At 43.7% G+C, this 19,221-nt stretch overlaps 3 protein-coding genes across 3 annotated transcripts in view; 1 reads left to right on the top strand and 2 right to left on the bottom strand.

Annotated features, from left to right (window-relative positions):
- Positions 1 to 1,458: 1,458 nt before the first annotated feature.
- Positions 1,459 to 9,444, bottom strand: T265_07272 (hypothetical protein; the record flags this gene model as incomplete). Its single annotated transcript, XM_009172750.1, has 3 exons — positions 1,459 to 1,708; positions 3,704 to 3,780; positions 9,238 to 9,444. 3 exons carry the CDS (start codon positions 9,442 to 9,444, stop codon positions 1,459 to 1,461), a joined length of 534 nt encoding a protein of 177 aa, XP_009171014.1.
- A 9-nt stretch (positions 9,445 to 9,453) lies between these two features.
- On the top strand, positions 9,454 to 13,510 carry T265_07273 (hypothetical protein; the record flags this gene model as incomplete). The annotated part of the gene is given in 5 exon segments (XM_009172751.1): positions 9,454 to 9,513; positions 9,533 to 9,702; positions 11,744 to 11,894; positions 11,942 to 12,142; positions 13,277 to 13,510. The coding sequence occupies 5 exon segments, from the start codon at positions 9,454 to 9,456 to the stop codon at positions 13,508 to 13,510; spliced, it is 816 nt and encodes a 271-aa protein (XP_009171015.1).
- Positions 13,511 to 15,377: 1,867 nt separating this feature from the next.
- The window catches only part of T265_14249 (hypothetical protein), a gene marked incomplete at both ends in the record, with an annotated part of 68,382 nt that continues 64,538 nt past the window's right edge, over positions 15,378 to 19,221 (bottom strand). The window contains one exon of the mRNA XM_009172766.1: positions 15,378 to 15,500. Coding sequence (XP_009171030.1) covers positions 15,378 to 15,500 — 123 coding nt within the window. The remainder of the gene's footprint in view (positions 15,501 to 19,221) is intronic.

A 19,221-nucleotide genomic window follows, 5' to 3' on the forward strand; every position in this document is an offset into this window, starting at 1 on the left:
CTGATGCACGAATGCACTTTTGCCTGTCTTATGCGGTGGGAACTTGGCATGCCATAAAGATTGGATGTTGGCAGCGCCCTGTCTTTACCAAATTAATCAATATGATGTATGTACAGACGTGTATAGACGTGGAGCCTCTGTCGACCTTCCCAACAATATTTAACTTACATGGACTAATGGCACTTGACCGTAGCACCGTCAAGCCTTTTTCACAAAACCGCTTCCCAACCCAGAAGTGTTCATTGGCTTCCAGGACGACAGGAGTTGGACCTTTCGGTTGATGTTTGAGTTTTTACTAGGTGGGTGTATGAACGGAAAGATAGGGGCTTTTGTGTAGAATTAAACTAAAGACCTTCGCTTGTTGGTCGATTGCTCTCTCAGAGGAGTCATCAAGGACGCTGGTCCATGTACTTGAGCCTCATATGCTTCACCAAATCTCTGGCCAGTGTATTAACGGCCGCAAAATCAGTGTTATCAGTGAACCTCTTGCATGGCGAGGCGTTGATACCTTCCTACTCGAGGTAGCTCACCGGTTAAGGCACCAGCTTACGATCCGGAAGGTCCGGAGCATTTTGAGTGCTCCTGTCTAGGCGTGGTCAACTTGGTAGTATCCCAGCCTTCAGGCCTCTTTCCACTGGCATGACAGTTGGGCATCGAAAGGGTGCTACACCTGAACGATCCTCCAGAAATCCAGTGAAACTAAACAAATTCTCTCCAAACCCGGTCTCAGACTGGATATCGATGAATTCACGTCATGATTATCGCAGCCCCTCGGAGGACCACAGGAGTCTCATTGAAGCAAGACTGAATAAAACAATAGAAGACACAGAGCTTGCCAAAAGGCGTCCTGGGCGTATTTTTTCTCGGAGACAGGGTGTCCCAAGATTTGCTGAAACAGAATACGTCCTGGTTGCGGCCAGTTAGTCTAAGAAATTACCACTGGCAATAATCGATTACTTTTCCGGTGCCCCGGAAAGCTTAACTGTTCCAATCCCAATGGCACTGACACACGGCTCGAAAAGTCAAACACACGATACCATTGACAAAAGCGCTGTACGGTACCAAGCTTCCGTTCAACTTGAACACTGAAGATGTGCAAGAGAGGATATGGCCCGGATATCTGAATTATTTCAGAATGTTTGGTGAAATTTTCGCCCTTGGTAGTTTCATGCCTGATGTGATCGCGTCGCAGAAATTCAAGTATTCTGTTGTTCTCAAACTGGATTTGTCCTAACTTTAGGGTAGCGGAACCTAGTTGTTTGTCACTAAAGCATATTAGGGGAAGAGTGACTTGGCACATAGTAAAATGTTAATTCCTGAGTTGTTCGTGTTTTTTCCCTACAGTTCCCTAATTGACAGGAACTTGCTGTCGTATATGGTGGTCGTTGGCTTGTTCGCTGAGCTGGGCAATTTGATTGCAAACGTTTTATCACCAATCGAGGTGACATCATCAGTGCGTTATTGTGGAGCGTAGTAGTGCGTAGCGGTGGGTTGGTGGTTGTGCGTTGGGTAGTGTTGTGCGTGTGTTAATATACGTGCTGCTAGCAGGGGATGACCTTTGGTCGCGATTAGTTGTTCGGTCGGGTGATTCCATTGGTTGCTCCGTTGTCCTGTATCCCCATTCGCCGATGCCCACGTGACCTTTGAGCTTGGCATCCCCTCCGTCGTAATCTGGTCGAAGCTAGGTTGACCTTTGTCCCTTCCAGTCCTGGGTTGTGAGGAGGTTGTCGGAGGAGGTTCAACAACAGATACGACAGACAATCGTACCGGCGATCACGCGGAATAGAAACATGCAACGCTGGGCTTGCTGTCGTATGTTGACGATGAAGACTCCGGCCTGTACTATTAGCCTTGATCGACCTTTACAAATATAAAACAGCAAAAATTGCATCAACCAAACAAGCTAGTCGGGGACCCGAATTAGAAGTTGTAGTTTATAAGTATTTCTGACCATAAAACAGAGCAACAATTGGTGACGGAAGCGTTGGTTGAATTGGGAGGAGGCTGGTGGACGATGCAAATAGTTCACTGCTTTTCTAGGAATTCCATAGTGAAGTAAGCACCGGTCGGATGACTCGAACTTAGATTTAGTCGTCAGAAATGACGAGGGTTCTGTGCTGCTCGGTTTAGGTCTGGTGACATCTGTCGGTCAACAGTTGGGGTGTCTATGTCACTCAGAACAAGGACACATGCGTACAAATATTCCGGATAAACTCGATCGCAAATACTATTTAAAAGTACAACTAGCTTTCTTTGATGTTTACCTTGGAAATTTTTCGTCTTTTTGATAAACCTTTTACAAGTAGGCTTCATCACACCCTACTGTGTGAAAGCCAAAAATGTATGCGAGAACACGAGAGAAGCAATACGTTACACTCCGTGTTGTTCATCTCAAAATGGTGTCTCTCTACCTTGGAAATTTTTCGTCTTTTTGATAAACCTTTTACAAGTAGGCTTCATCACACCCTACTGTGTGAAAGCCAAAAATGTATGCGAGAACACGAGAGAAGCAATACGTTACACTCCGTGTTGTTCATCTCAAAATGGGTGTCTCTCTTCTCGGATTCAAACTAGCTCCATCTACCACAGGTAAATACCGAATGCCTTTGTTGAACTCAGTCACCAGACCCCAATTCAGACAACCCAATCGATTGGATTCGCCTCGCGTGAGCAGCACCGCTCAGCATTCATTTCACAGTACGGGTAAATGCCGCAGTTTCGGAGTATTTGGAGCTTGCGCACATTTTGCCTATACAGCCATTTCGGACTCGTCTCGTCATTACGTGACAATCGCAAATTTATTCCAGTTGTGGATGTGATCTCTCACTTCATTTATTTGGCAAAATGACATTACAACCATTCTATTTTTTCTGAATCTGTCGGATACTCTTCGACAAAAAGCTTTCAGGGTTGGGACCTAGTTTACAATCCATGAATGTGATGAGTAGCATCTTTCTATAAACAGCAATGACTGGCTTGCAATATCTTGGCCCTGATGTGTGCGATTCGGTGACTTACGCGGTATGCGAATTTTTTGGCGTTGTAGTCAGACTGCGTAAATTCTTCCACAGGCTATCTATCCGTGGAACAGGTTTGTCGACTGGTGTGGGTCAGGTTGCGTTTTGTACACACCGGCACGGAACCACTGAAGCGGTAAATCTTAGCACCGTTGAAGCGGTACGCCTAAGAATGGCTTCTTTTTCGAATGTGAATTGTAGTGGCAAAGTAGCGAACCAGTGTCAGTCGGCACGGCATACGTATCTCTCATCGTTTGCAATCACAAATCAATTGTCCAGATGGTGGTAGTGGCGTGTATTCGGATTTCAGCAATGCTTGAAAATGTCTTCAACAGTAAACTCATGACCACACTGTCGGTTTGTCGGTATCACCGCCCGCTGACATCGACCCGCATGTTGGAAGTGCACCGCAGTACAATTTCACGAAGAACTACGGCAATATTAATATTGTGCTGAGTGGTACAATCACATATTGAACTGATCGTTTCCACTATCGATGCGCTTCTGAATAATGATGTCGCAAGTGAGACAGTTAAATCCCCAATGAATGACGCTGAGCGAAGTGATGTTTCGGGAGAAATCACGAACCGTATTGCTTATTTTAGTAGTAAAACGACATACCGACAATATGATCTTGACTGGTGACGAAAGGTCCCCAACCTAACTGCCCAGCTCAGTCAACGAACCGAAGAAAAATGGCACAGACGGAGCTACCGATATTCACCTCAATAACAAACATGGTAATGTCTTTGGAGTAGTGGGCCTGAAGGCTATGAAAAAACTCTAATTTTTTTCTGAGTCGAAGTGGTTCTGGAATTTAGGTGAGCAATTCAAAAACAGCCAAAAGGCATGGGGAGTTGAACGTGGGAAGCATCGTGACTTTTTGACGAACCATGAATTCCTGCCGGCCTTACTTATTCGGACCGTTCGTCATATTTGAAGACATTCAATTAACTTTCGTCTATTTCACTCAGTCTTATCTCCATCTCTTGGCGCGATATGAGGACTTTTCTTAAAGACTATCTGCCAAAAAATGACACCAGACCCCTTGTCAGGACGGAGTGTAAAAATAACACGGCTATTTTGGAATTCCATCGGTGTCTTGACATGGTCTTGAGTGACCATCCGTTTAGGCTAAATATTTTATTTTCAGAGTTGCGAAGAAATACTTCCTAGTTCAAACCGGAAATTAGCTATCTTTATCGATTACTTCGGTTACATAAGGATTTGAACTGCAGCTTAACTTCAAATCGCTTTGGATCCCTGCTGGACTTCAATGACTGCGGCCAAAAGAGGAAACTCAAGTGTGTCCTGTCAAGGGCTGCTGACGAAGGCTTATGTACGCACAAAAATAATGTTCGGGAAGAACTCAACCCAATGGATAAGCAATCTTTTTAGGAGTGTGTGATGAAAAAAAATACTGAGAACCGTGAAAAACAAAAAGCTAATCAATTAGTCTGTCAAATACGTCAAACCAAATAGTTCAGAAACCCCACTTCTGAATGTAGGAGCTAGTGAATCATCTTTTTAAAAACGAGTTTGCTATCACAGATACATGGGACCATTGACTAGACAATAACGTTTGTATCGGGCTTATCTAAAATCCGACCACTCTAAACTGATTTTGTCGTTGCAGCAGAATTTCTTTCAACGCTTCAGCAGTAATTGTTACAATTCCGTGAGTTCGGGCGTCACCAATCTGTTACATCTGCTGATTTGCCAATCTGTTGTATCTTACTGCTGACCAGTTCCAGTGCCGGAAAAAGCACTCACAGAAGGGAACAGAACAGATATTCCGAACAAGCGGGTGCGAGAGAAAACACAACCGCCTCAAGCTATTTGTTGGAGGGACGCGGTCTGAACTAGGTCCAATGCTGAAACAAGCGGTCTGGCTTCGGTACGACGCGGCATATTGCGGCGGTGTTGTTTGTCTGGTCAGCAACTAGTGGAGGTGGGGGTCTCAGTAGATTTTGAACATTCAGTGGTTGATTTCAGGAATCCGGCCTTCCTGATAGTCTGTCATTTTGGCCTCCTCCAAGCGCCACCGTAATGAGTGCTTCATATTCGGGACCAAAGGGAATCAACCTCCTTTCCCACCCATAAGCATCGTTCATTACTTCAAAATTCGTTGCATTTTGGTTAATCTGTTCAACACAGGACAAATAAGCTCTGAGCGGCTATTCTACTGACCTGCGCTGCTAGCGTAACTGGTTACGATTTTGGGAGCATTAGAGTCCGTCTTCAGCTGGATTTTTCGATGGCGCTTGGTCATAGTAGATTAGTAATCTTGGAATTTGGGGTCTCAACATGCACACAATTTTCCTATAGGGGACAGAATTCTTCCACTTTTTGTCACTGCCAGATGCTCACATAAGCCCATCGCGAGAGTCGAACTGCAGTGTACGCACATCTTAGTTTCACATGTCACCCTTTACCGTACTGCCCTCCCTACGTTTCTGCGACCAAAGTGGTGGAATTATTCGGATTATGCGTTACCAGAAATTCATAATTTGGGTTTCGTAATGTGTTACTGTGGTTGTTTGCCAATTTTTCTGGGTATAAATTGTATAGGTACAAGTCTGTATGGAACGTCGCGACCGGTGTGCACCAACACTATAGCCCGTTTCTGACGCATATTCAAACAAACGAAAGGTTAAATTTCCTAATCAAGGCAGAGTACGTTGAACAACCTATTTGCCTTCAAGTCACTCGTTTGAAGCTTGTCTTTTAGAGCAGACGGTGTGGGTTAGGTAAAAAAAAGCTCCAATTTCAGACAAACGTCTGCACTCCATACATTCGAATGCAAAAATTGGCGGTGAATGAAAGTTTCGACTTTTCAAGGGTAGATAGGGAAACACTACGTGTACGCGTTGTATATATACAATATATATTATACAATATGTTTTAAACTGAGCAAGTCCGTACAACGGCTGTCTTGTGCCACGTGTTAGGTGAGCCTGGGTGGTTCATCTTCTTTCATCAGCGTCGGAATTTGAGAGCTGCACCTGCATGAGAGAAACACGGGTGAATTCCGTTAAATTTGCAGGTCAAATAGAGGATAACTCACGTAAATAAAGTGATATAGTATCATTTCTATTTGTATGGTCATAATTACCCCGTCTTGTATTGTTATCATACGAAACCAGATCAATTTTCAGACTCAGTGGGGTTAAGAGAGACGCTCACTTTTACTGCGGCATTGAGCGTAATATTGCACAACCAAAACATTCGAAGAAAGAAGAAATAATGTGCGTCCGCTTGTGTGTATGTGACTTGCATCATAAAACTGAATAGCTACGAAAACCATAACCGACCTACCGTGGCAGTTTGACATGTCGCGTTTTCTAATCAGTTACAGATACACAGAAATACGCCATCTTTTCTGACGGTTGACGAGCCAGAGGAACACACTGACCTTTTTGTCTACTGGATGGAGACAACCGGTCGTAAATACTTTCCATGACACATTTACTATTATCGCTATTACAGTATTGCTATTGGAATAAATAAGAGTTCACTCTGATCCCTCGATCTTAAGGAACAAAACGTAGGGCTCTTCATTAACTGGGGGGCTATGATTCTAGATTTGGGCGCCTTGTCGTTGGGACGGAGCTGTTGCCTCATCACGGTAGTGGCAGTATTGATATCACGCCCTAATGAAGATGAACGATGTTCGGGCACCTGCATTTTCCCCGCAACACGGGATTTTACGGGGGAAAAACGAAGTCGTCTGAGAGGATCTTAGAAAAACCTTTGCATGGAAAGATGAACTGTCCGCTATTTAGAGAGAACTACGGTGGACTGTCATATAGTTTGTCTATCAAGTGGTGATTGAAGTGACTGGTAATTAACACTGCCCGTAAAAAATGACAGCACCAATATCCTGTGCATCGGCGAACCGTGTGATAGGCACTACTGATTTTGCGTGTCTAGACAGATAGATGTGAAAAAACCGATTTCCTGCTCCCTGACGTCTTTTCCATAGATCTCATCCACATTCCTGTCTAAAACAATCTGACAGCAAATAGGTCTCCTCGTGCGCATACGATTCAGAGTGCTACAAAAAAGTTCGTGTTGAAAATTATGGGCAAATAGGTCTCCTCGTGCGCATACGATTCAGAGTGCTACAACAAAGATAGTGGTGATGAAAAATTATGGAAGTGCTGAAACCAACTTGTAGAAGGAATGGACGCCGTTAAACGACTACGGTGTTCCTCTCGAACTGGAGAACGTTCAACCAAGAACCAACTTATGGATATGGTGCAAATGAAGGTTTGTCCTCCTAACAAAATTTGCATAAATAAACACCTTGGTCAGTGGCATGTGTTCAGGACGAAGCCGTCAACGTATGTCAGTATTCACCTTGAGGATATCAAGCTGGACCAGTAAAACTCGACAGAATCGACCGTGACGCTACGATGGATTCATGCAATCGATTCTTTGGAGAATTCTCCTGAATATAGCATGTGACCTCACGAATAGGGATACATCAACAGAAGAAACCGTGCGAAACACAAACTGGATATCCTAAAAAGATACCAAGATAGCATTTTGGTGTGCTTGGTTATGATACGGACCGGCGTACTAATAGTGCAGCTCATTTTGTTGACAACAAACCAAGCGAGCACGATAAAACAAATTAATTTTGGACTAATAAGGCTTGCAGTCATTATATGAAGAATGAATGAAGAAAGAAAAATCTTGAAGTAGATGGTAGTGGAAGAAGACTCGGAGCACCACAGATGGCCCCATATTTGGGAAGACCCGAGGGCAGAGTACCATGGAAGCGGGAGACAAGGATGGTCAGGTACTAGAAAAGTTCGATCAGGATCACATAGCAGCACTTAGTAACATCCAGTAAGTGTTTAAATTTCGACATTTTTGAAGTTCCAGGCAACTTAATCGATGGATGGAGCAAGGCCTCCTGGGTCAAGTTCTGGTACAACGATTGTGTAATTTTGTTAGTGTGTATCTCTATCTGCTGTGACGTGACCCACGTTAGCAGAATCAGCAGATGACCTTGTTTAATTAGTACTGCTGATTACCATGTTGTTTTGTTTCTTCCGTCTCTGGAGAGAAACAGTTTCTCGTACGGAGAAACGATTTCCTCTAGTCCTATCTACTTCCAGTGAGTCTGCACCACGGAAAACCGACTTATGTAAATGAAGCGGATCATCTTGGTCATCCCATTTATCCAATCTTGACCAACATCGTCCAAGTGAAACATAAGAACCAGTTTCAAATAGCTAGACAGACATAACGCCAACTGAACAGCGTGTGATGGTATTGATCCGGCAGTTAATACCAAATGGAGACACCGGTGTCTAACAGTCATATTGGGTCGCGCACCGCCTTTTGATCCATAATGAGTGACACTCTGTTGTTGATTGTATCCCCTGGTCTTAAAAATAACAGCTAGGATAATTATAAAAACCGATTTCACGTCGATTCGATATCACCATCGAGTGGATGCCCGTTTTCGTAAGTTCGGATCACCTATGCAAGTCTTATTAGCCTAGTAACTGGTGCTGGGAACTCATAAGCAGACGAAAAGAGAAACACCATATAACAGCCCTTTCGGTGTCACGTGCATCATGTGGTCAAAAAGCAGAGGGAGAAAAACTTCGACTTTTAGAAAAAAAGTGGACAAGTTACCAAAATGACCGGGTTTCAAGGTAGCCAGAGAACCAGTCAGTGAGATTTCTTAGGACAATTCGACTTGACCAGTGCTTGGTGTCAGTCCGAAGTTCCTATCTGTTGGTTAGTGTAGATGACTAGCAAAAGAGAAACTTTACCCAGCAGTAAATCCACTGATTGCCTACCAAACACCTCTGAAACAATGACTACTCAATTGGTCCCAAACATCTAACTGAGAGAGGAAACCTCTTACGTTCCGTGCTTTGTACGGTCATGCCAACCAATCTCTTGGGCTTGACGGAGACAACTATGCCGTAAAATAATTAGCAGTTGAGATTGAGCAGACCGGACCATGGCAGCAGCAGTTAGTGATAGTCAGGAGATGAGGATGTTTACAACTAATTCATTTTAGTAATCTATTCTGTGAAAAAGTTGACACAAGACTGAAATAGTGGAAATGGCCTAACAACGCACTAAACAACCCTGGACAAGTTAATACTCCAGAATCGTGGTCGAGAAAACGACTGTGGTCATTCCAGTGAATGTGCAGTTTGAAGGGGTATTAACTGTATAGGATACCTACTCTCTCAAGTCCGGTCACTCTGTCCAAACAAGCAATCCCCGTCCCGTTTGGGCTCGGTTCTTTCCGCGATAAGTTCCAGGTTGGGCAGTTAACAATACAGCAACGTACACAACATCTGCTAGGAAGAACGGATCTACTTATACTGAGAAAAAAAGAAATACCCAATACTGAATCTGAGCTCGAGAAAGCTGAGTGGTTAAGGCACATACTTAATGAATGGAAGATCCGTGCTTCGGACCCAATAGCGGCACCTCCACAGCCCCTATCGGGGCTTGGGTAATCTGGCAGTACCTAGGCCCTCGTGCTTCCTTCGGGTGGTATGGCAGCTAGGCACAGAAAGGGTGTTACAGCTGAACGATTACAATTACTACCAATTGTGAATCTTAACCAGAAGCAATTATTTCTATTCCTGTCTTCAAACACGACACTTCATCTGACTGAGATCCCGTCAAAATTTGGCCTCGGGTTTGTCAACTGTATCTAGGTGGTCTTGATTGGATCTTACTGGCAGGTAAGTAACCAAAAATGAATGCTAGCTGGTGTGCAAACCAAACCAAAACGAACGGCACTGATCCCAATAGAATGAATGGTAATGCTCGTTGGACACTGTAGAATGGATGGATGCTGCGTAACATGACATGATTTCTATCGCATTTCCGAAGTTCCACAAAAATCGTTAGGAAATGAAGTACTCCAGTAGGGAGCAGTGGTAGATGGATATGAAGACGAAGAGTGGCGATTTGTTGCGCCAAATAGTATCATGTTTAGCTTCAGATGGTGAACTACGGGCCCAGTGTTTGCGAGAGAAGAACGCACCAGCTAAGCTAAACGGGCCCGAGTGGACTGGTGTTTTGTTTAGGCATTTTTTCTAAACAATCTGAATAACAGGTTGATAGCAATGAAAGAACAGCGAGGTTGCAAGGCTACTTAACTGTTCATGCAGAGTCACATTTGACAACCCAATAGCAAAACATGAATCGATATTCTGCATGTCGGGCCAGCTGAAGGTTGCACCGCAAAATGAGTTGGGGAACAGCAGAAACGAGAGGTTTATGTGAATTGATTAACTAATATCAATGGTAGTGTAAGAACGTCCATTTGAGATTTCGACGGGAGCATACATTGGCTTCAGTTACAGGATTCATTTTGACTGGAATGCGCTTCATGGTTTCGGCAACTTGAAACGAGAGAGAAAGGACTTGGGCAGTGTGCTGAAAGGGTGCACGAGACAGAAAAATGCTCGAAAACCCATGACTTTTGACAGCTATATCATGTCACAGTCTGCTTACGACTTCATTTTAGTCAGGCCAATGTAAGTAACTTTTCAGGCGTGTCACTCCAGCAAACAAAGAGCAATTTAGTCAGGTTATCCACACTGATATAGTCGGTTATTCTGAACAGCTATAACCGACTGCACCCAATGGATTAGTGTTGGATGATTGCATCTTATGTCTGCGCTATCCACGCGTTGACAGCAGTAGAACTGCGGAGTGGCTTCAATCGATCACCCACCTCCTAATTTACTGTGTTTGTATTGCCGCATGTTATGTGTCGTGATGGGGTCAGATGATTGGTCTTGTGATAGAAAACTGAAGAGCTGGCACATTTTGTGCGAGTAGAGCTAAAGTGAATCATACGTGGCCCAGTAATGGCATGGAGACTAGTTACTTATGTCAGTCCGTGTAGAACGACTTCAATGATGGCTAGCCACAGTGTTCTGTTCAGCCTATAGCATGTGTAGATCAATAGGCTGATTGAGTTCACGTTACCACCAACTTGGATGTTTCAAGCAATTTTGAGCACAGTTTGCATCGTGGACAATGTAAAAGCAAACGAACGTTCGGAGGAAGCAGATTAATTTCAATGAACAAACTGCAGTACGTTAAATAGAGATGGAATAAGTGACCAGGCTTGCCGAATAACTAAAACTTGTCTTGGCTAAGACTATGGAATTTCGTCATCAGTTTTATGGGAAAGTAGGGAACTACTACTTTGGGAATATTAAGTTTTGTTTGGAAATCTTTTACGCTGACCACGTGGATCTTCAGGGAGACGAAATTCCCTCAGCAGGAAATCTAGTCACTCTCTGTTTGCGCGAAGTGAGAGGCAACTGTACGATACGATATAGTCTGACCATTTGAGCCAATTCGACCTGAAGAATTACATTGCATATTGTCGGGATACTTCCGCTTACACAAATGTATTCGATCAAACGTCATATGGTTACCCTGATCTACAGTCGACCAAGTAATGGTCAACAACATACAGAACAACAAATTGGGAAAAGTTCTGTCCACAAGTGTTTCGAAACCGTTTTCCAAATTTCTCATTTCTTCCATTTATTTCTGATTACTCCTTTTTCCTCATGTACTCATTTAAATTTGAGTGATGGTGGGGCAAAATGCCTAGGTTTCAGACACCCGGAAGTTGATATGTTATTCATTCATACGTACCAAATAGGGCACAAAAACACGCTTCTGCGTGTTTAGCATTGTATTGTACTCAGAAGTATAAGTTGCAGTAGAAAAGCTAGTAACTGGTTAGGTAGGTCACAAGTGTTTTATGGGTACACTGTCCGAAGTGCACTATGGTGTGGCTCAGCACTGGTTGGAGCGAGATGGCCAAAGTGGTTAGAGCGCGAATTTACTGATCGGAAGGTCCGTGGTTCGAACCCGACATCTGTCTCCCGATTTCCCCTGTCTAGGCTTTGGCAACCTGGCGGTACCCCAACCCTCGTGCAAACTTCGGCCTGAGGGTCCGTGGTTCGAACCCGACCTCTGCCTCTCGACTTCCTCTGTCTAGGCTTGGGCGAACCGGCAGTATTCCAGCCCTCTTGCAACCTTCGGGTGGCAGGGCAGCTAGGCATCGAAAGGATGCTACAGTTAAGCGATTCTCAGCACTGGTAGTAAGTCTAAATATTAGTGGCTCGGGTGACTATATTGGCTGTTGGCTGTTCGCCGAGTACGGTAATTAGCTTGCAACGAGGCACCATCAGTGAGCGCACTGACTGAGATTTCATGGCGAAGTTCCATATATTTGTTGTTCAATGATGAAATAATCAGTGGGGATGCGGGGACTGCACATAACTGAAGAAGCCAACGAAGTTTGAAACCGACGGCAAACTGTCCGAAATGTTCATCGATCATATGAGTGTTATCATATCTAGGATTAATCAACTTTGATTAATAACAAATCGTGTGATAAAACTTCGAGCAAAGGAACGACACCTTGGTACATGAACTTAGAGAGGATTGTTAAAGATAGTGAAACATTCTGGTCTGAGCCCACCCAAAGCTTAAACGCGAAAGCATGTTTACCAAGTCCGATACCACCAATTGCACACTGCCTTTTACAAAAAAAGTAATTTCGGACAAAGTTCAAGGCCTTCTCGGCGATATTACCCTTTAGTAGGAACGACTGGTACTCACTGTCTTTTCCCCTTTGTTGGAAAGGACTTTCTATACCGGCTCCACTTTCCCCCCATTGCCAAGGTGTCCATATAATGGTCGGGCGGTTGGGATACAACATACCCAAAACATCAAGCACACCAGACTGACGAATTTAACATGTCCAGCATACACACATGAAGTGCTTCTCCCAAGCTAAAAATATGCAGGAGACCTGCCTACGAGATTCGAAAGTTGATTTTTCCCATTCAACTAGATGACCGTTTTTCAGAAGAAATTTGTAAGAGAATTTGAATTTTCCCCCTCTGTCCATCTCCCTGCTATCAACAGGTCTCCCAACCATATCATTCACATGTATATGCGCTAATGCGGTTCACTCAAGCTCACTAGAGGTATTTATTTTGAGCAGGAGTATTCTTTTCAACTAACGCTGAAAAGGAAAACGGACTACATACGGCTCAGACAAACAAAATTACACTCGTGTTCACTTTCTCACTAAGTGACAACCTAAACCTGATCAGTCCCACGACACACGAACGCACGTAGACTTTGTTTCACATGCCTGATGGTAGTATTTCCCTTCGAGTAGTGTATAGCTTGGATGCCCATTACTCACCGAACATCTGCGATAGCAACTCTGTGGTTCGGGCGCATGGACCGGAAGGTCCGTGGTTCGAACCGGACCTCTGTCTCTCGACTTCCCTCGTCTAGGCTTGGGCAACATGGCAGTGTCCCAGCCCTCGTGCTTCCTTCGGGTGGCATGGCAGTTAGGCACCAAAAGAGTGCTACAGCTGAACAAACGTCAACATACCTTCGAATTACGCAACCGTTCCAATAATTCCTCGACTCCTGACAACAACTCTTGATTTTCCCTGGCAAGTTCCTTGACCTAGCACGGGAAATGAATGGTTCTTCAAGAAGGATGAGCGTCGAAAGAAGGCAGTGGTGAACCAAAAACCACATTCGTATTGGACTGGATCATCCGAGTACAAAAATTTAAATGGATAGAAAGATCCAGTCGTGGGCAATGTAATACGTTCGGCATTATCGTGAACAGATTGGAAAGAACGTTTCGCCACAAGCTTCATAATAAATATTGACAAATTACATGGTTTTGGTGATAACGATACAGTAAAGCAAAGTGGTAATCCAACATAAATCATCTCGTTGTCTACATGCAGATGATCACCTAAATGGTCCTCACATCAACCAGAATGAAGATCTCGTACCAGCTGAATATACAAGCCTGTCAGTCAGCAGGCCATAGCTGCGGGTTACGAATGGCGCTCGCTGTGCCACGTGAAGACACCTGAGCGAGGTGAGTCTCTGCGATCCTAATTGTTCTTGTGTTGCGTTTTCATCAATCCAGCGCGTCACTGTATTAAAATCGGAATTCACCTCCGCACGCAGTAGGCACGGAGAACCGATAAACTAGTCTTAGCGCGAATGACAGGCGCTGTGTGACAAACTGTTGACAGATAAAGTTTATAAAAAGTCAAACACAGATACACATACATTGAGGCCAGCTATGCACAGTGAAATAAACTATCCCAGGGAGGCCACTTAACGAAACATGTTGATATGCACGATTAGTTGGCCTGCCCAAGAGAAAATTTACATTCCTTCGTCAGGAACATCTACCGGTTTGACCAAAGCGACATACGACCTCTATTTCTTTGGATATATTATTCCTCCGGTTGCTACGACCGCATGTGTAGCAAAACTAACAATAAGATTTAAAATAGTCACAAACCCGTGAGTAAATCTAATCAATCCTTGGATGTCTTCTTCTTCAGAAATCAAGCGTCAAATGAACTGGAAGAGTACTCATGATTGTGTTACAACCTCGTGATGACGAACGCTTTGTGACATTAGAAAACGGTTTGTTGGGGATGTGCTCAAAAACCAACATCTTCCGCGTGAACGATAACAGACGACTATGAGCTGAATCAAACAGACTCATGGGACATTTATTCAATTCGATTTGGACTCGCGTGGTGTCGATCACCCAAGTTGATGTTTTCCTAATCAAACAGTTGCCCAGATCACAAGGATCCATGTTCTATTCATCCGTTTTGTCTTTAAACGTCTTGGTGCATGAGTTCACCGAGTGTCCACCGTCTGCTTGATGATGATGATAAGTGACAGGCAAAAGAACGTGAGAAATCATCATCGTCATCATCATCATCGACAGCATGACATCAGTGTTCAACACCGATGCTTCACTGCTTCACGTGAGGAATTCCTCCCTGGGGATTGTGTGGCTGGATAAAAAATACTCTTGGTCTCTCTTGATTTGGTCAAATCAAAGGTAACTGCAGACCTAGGTGATATCCAAAAAGATCCACCTTCGGAAACAGCCTCCTTTCCCAGGGATTAAGGACAACCGTCCGTGAGCAGCGATATAGCACGCAGCTCTCCAATACACCTGCCCCTACTATACCTCGTGGTGATACCGCCTGGGAAGTTGTATTACAGAAGATTTAGCTATTGAAAAGTTGTTGTACGGAAACTGTGTGCATTGAGTAAGTACACGAGAAACTCGAACAACAGCAAAACGAATGAAACAACAGCCAGTTAAACAACTTCCCACTGAACTTTCAAACGTCAGCCGAGGCGTTCAATTTAGTTATAAAGATGACACTCTTCTTTGGTATTTATTGGTTCTATAGAACCCATCTGAACTGTCCGTATAAATCAAGCACTTGTAAGCCAGAAGTGGGCGTCTCTTACCTTAAATCCGATTTTCGTATGGTTTGCGTTGCGCTGCAATCTTACAGAACCAGAATCAAAAATTGATACGGCCGTGGTAGCTTGACTCAACGGCTTTCTTGGACGATTCGCCGATTCATAAAACTATAAATCGAACACAGGATAATGGGTGGGTAGTTTTTTTTATAGAAAATTATCACCAATATGCAAGACTGACCCATGAACGTAAAGTGGTTATGTTCACAATCCATTGTAAAGACGACGGACAGGGGGCATTGCGCTGATATGCCATTCAACTTTGAACATACCCATCGATGAAGAAAACCTTGAGACTAAAGGCGAGGCACATGGTAAGGGCCGCCATATGTACTCTGATAGTTAAGCACGCCCTGGATACGGTCGCGCAAGTTAAACGGTAAAACAGTACTCAAATGTTACCATTTGGTCGTGAAAGGTAAGTCACTTGAGAAGCGGGAATGGGTTAACATATCACGAACTCGGTAACAAGGCATCAACTAAGGAAGAGTTCAGTAAAAGTCTGATTTACATTGCTCTCACTATTGTTAACCATTTGGCTACAGTGCAACATTTCAAGTTACCGATTTGTGTTCAGACTGAGGACTATCAGCTGATATGCCTTGCATAGGTAGTTAAAGTTTGACCACAACAGTACTACCGGTGTGTCTCGAAAGCGCTCCATGAAAGGCAACATTTAAGCACTCTGTGGTAGTGCTATTCAGGGAGCCTAAAACAGACCCGGCAAACAGATGAATATGATTTGTGAGGAACTATACATGTGACTAAGTGTACAAGGGGTTCATTCCACGAAAGAAACATGTTGATCATTATCCCCAACATAACCGAATGATGGATTTCGATACCCAAGTTTCGGCATTGCCTCTAAACAAAGACTTGTGTGTAAAAATGGTGTTCCATAGGTGGCTTATCTACGAGTAAAATAAAAAGATAAACATAAAAGTAAATAGATAACATGGGCGTCGGGATTTCCGCTCACATCACCCAAGCGCCCACATGTGCAGAAGTAAAAATCCAGATCTATCCAGCGTACGCTAGTGGGGTAGCGCCAACACCCTCACCTTGCATATCAGATGTGTAGAGTCCAAACTCCGGCACGGCCAAGGATATGCACTACTAATTAGCTCTAGTAAGGGTAAAATCGAGTTCAGTGCTTCCTCCTCTGGCGTGGAATTACTAGAATAATTCCACCTCGATAATTGGACGACTGCTCAAAATAGAGTCATGCAAATGTGTGTTTCACAAAATTCCGTAACCACCAATACCGGAAATAGAGTTTTGTCTCAATCCCTATACATCCCCGAGGAAAACCGTCATCAGGGTAAAGACAATTGGATTCGCCTTCGAGGCTCGCCCTGAAAACTAAGAGCAGTTCAGAAAAGATAACCGAATGCCACCTTCGCAGAAGAAGATAACTGTTGCTTGTTTTATTTACCGAGGTGGACAAGGAAGGTAAGAGACAGCTAAACAGTCTGGAAAACAACCGCAGGGAAGGTAACACTGAGCCAGAAATTTATCAGAGTAAAGACCATTGGTTTCGCCTTCGAGGCTCGCCTTGAAAACTAAGAGCAGTTCAGAAAAGATAACCGAATGCCACCTTCGCAGAAGAAGATAACTGTTGCTTGTTTTATTTACCGAGGTGGACAAGGAAGGTAAGAGACAGCTAAACAGTCTGGAAAACAACCGCAGGGAAGGTAACACTGAGCCAGAAATTTCGGATTCATGTCATTAGGGTCAATTCACTGTGGAAGTTACATAGTCCCGGCTTCCTGGATCTCCACTTTCGTTGGCGTTAACTGAGCGCGATTCGGTTTAGTTTCACGGATAAAGGATACGGAATGTTCGTTTGCAACAAGTTCCTCATCGGAATACCGATTAGACCATAGGATATTAAACACCGGAGTGTAATTTTGCAAAGTTAAAGCAGACAACGTACAAATTCGAAAAGCAGGATATGAGTATTTGAACACCCGCATCGCTGAAGACATTCAGATGGCCTTATGAAAAACACACAGCATATCGACAAACGTGTCGATTCTTCCTGTCCAATTGAGTTAGATTGTGTGTTATTTGTTTTGAAAATTTGATCGATATTGTGTAACCACCGAACAAGTGAATGACACCTCGTGGTGCTCGCCGTTCGTACCAGTAGAATAACGAATGACTGTTAACAAGTATGTACGCTACAGCTTACGTTGTTACTTTCCAAACACAGCACCACCCAGAGCTTCACGAAAAATCAAATCAGATTCGATTAGTTAAACGGCTTTATTGTTATTTTCGGTGCCAGATAACTTCATCACCAGATCAATGTGTATGCGACAAACCAGAATTCTTAAGTTGCTGCATTCTCATCTAGCTAGCACAACAAATACCGGTCGATACGATGTCATGTCTGAAACAATGGTTAGTGGTGAACATCAAAGAACACTTTGATTTCAACTGAAAATACTTCTTTTTCGTGTGGTTATGGCTCAGTGCGCAGCCAACTTAGGATGTGGCGGTGAATATGTGGGGATTTATATGGCCACTTACAACGATGTGCTCTGTAGATTGGGCTACCTACCAAACAGCTCCAACTTGTTGTCTGCGATGCAATCTAAACGCACTTGTAACTGGATACAACCCAGTGAATACCTTTGGATCAGGGAAGAAAACAATATCATATACGAAGAACCGTTTTCCCCAGTGGGTAACAACTGCTAAGCATATATGATTATAGCTGGACGCAAAACAAAAGCTAGAGTAGAATAATCTGACGCGACTGCGGCAAACGTTGGAGATGCATCCGATGTACCAAATGCAATAGGTCAATTGAAAATCTGCTTTCTGCAGTTTACGGCTCAGTGAGGCTTATGTAATATCTGAAATGCTCTTCCACACCATGTGTACCACGCCCTGTTCGGTGAAATAGTGAACTGACGAGTGGCCGGCCAAAATGAGACGAGATGGCCGAGATTTATTGCTGATAAATGCGGTGTGATACTCATTCTTGACCTGGGCCAGTGAAGTTTGGTATTGCTGCGAGGTGCGAAAATATGGGAAGAAATAAGGAAGGATTCCTAAAAGTGGTGTGAACCTCTCAAATGCATGGCTTAATAGTTTTGAGACGTGTAGATGTAACAGATGAAAACCAGGTTTCAGGAATCCCGAGTAAAAGTGCGCATACCTTGGTCCTGATTTCTTGGAAAGACCAACGACGTAGCTCACGAAACCATTTAAATAGAGATTCACCTCCATTTCTGTTTTAAAACCTACTGGCGTGGCTCTCAAAACTTCGTTGCAACTCCCTAAGAGTAGTACCGACTAGTATCCCCGACCAGATACCACGGCCACTGATATTCCATCGAAAATCTCAAAAGTAATGTGCGTTACTCTTAACGATTTGTGGATAATATTGTAAACTCACAGTTGATCTATGGATTCTCTATGGGTCGTGATTTCTTCATAAATTTTACTTGGTTTAGCCATCCATTAGGTAACTTCCGTTGCATAGCCTTTCTCAGAAGACCAGATTTTGATGAACAACATATTTCGCACCAATCAGATGGAAGTCAATTTCAGGGGGCTAGTTGGCGTAATGTGACTTCGTACCCAAGGTCTCTGAGCGAAACAGTAGTTGAATCTTAGAGCTCATTGAGGCTTGAAAGTGCTCGTGAACAGCCTCATCCGCAAACTTCACAAGGACCATCGTAAGCTGTCATTCACTGGGGGTTCGTTTGTGACACGGAAAGGTGCATTGCCTTGGACATCAATAGGACTGTGTCAGTGGTTCACGTCACGTGAACGGATTGGTTTATATATATATATATATATATATATATATATA

The sequence above is a fragment of the Opisthorchis viverrini genome (genome assembly GCF_000715545.1).
Source record: "Opisthorchis viverrini unplaced genomic scaffold opera_v5_163, whole genome shotgun sequence".
NCBI classification, from domain to species: Eukaryota; Metazoa; Platyhelminthes; class Trematoda; order Opisthorchiida; family Opisthorchiidae; genus Opisthorchis; species Opisthorchis viverrini.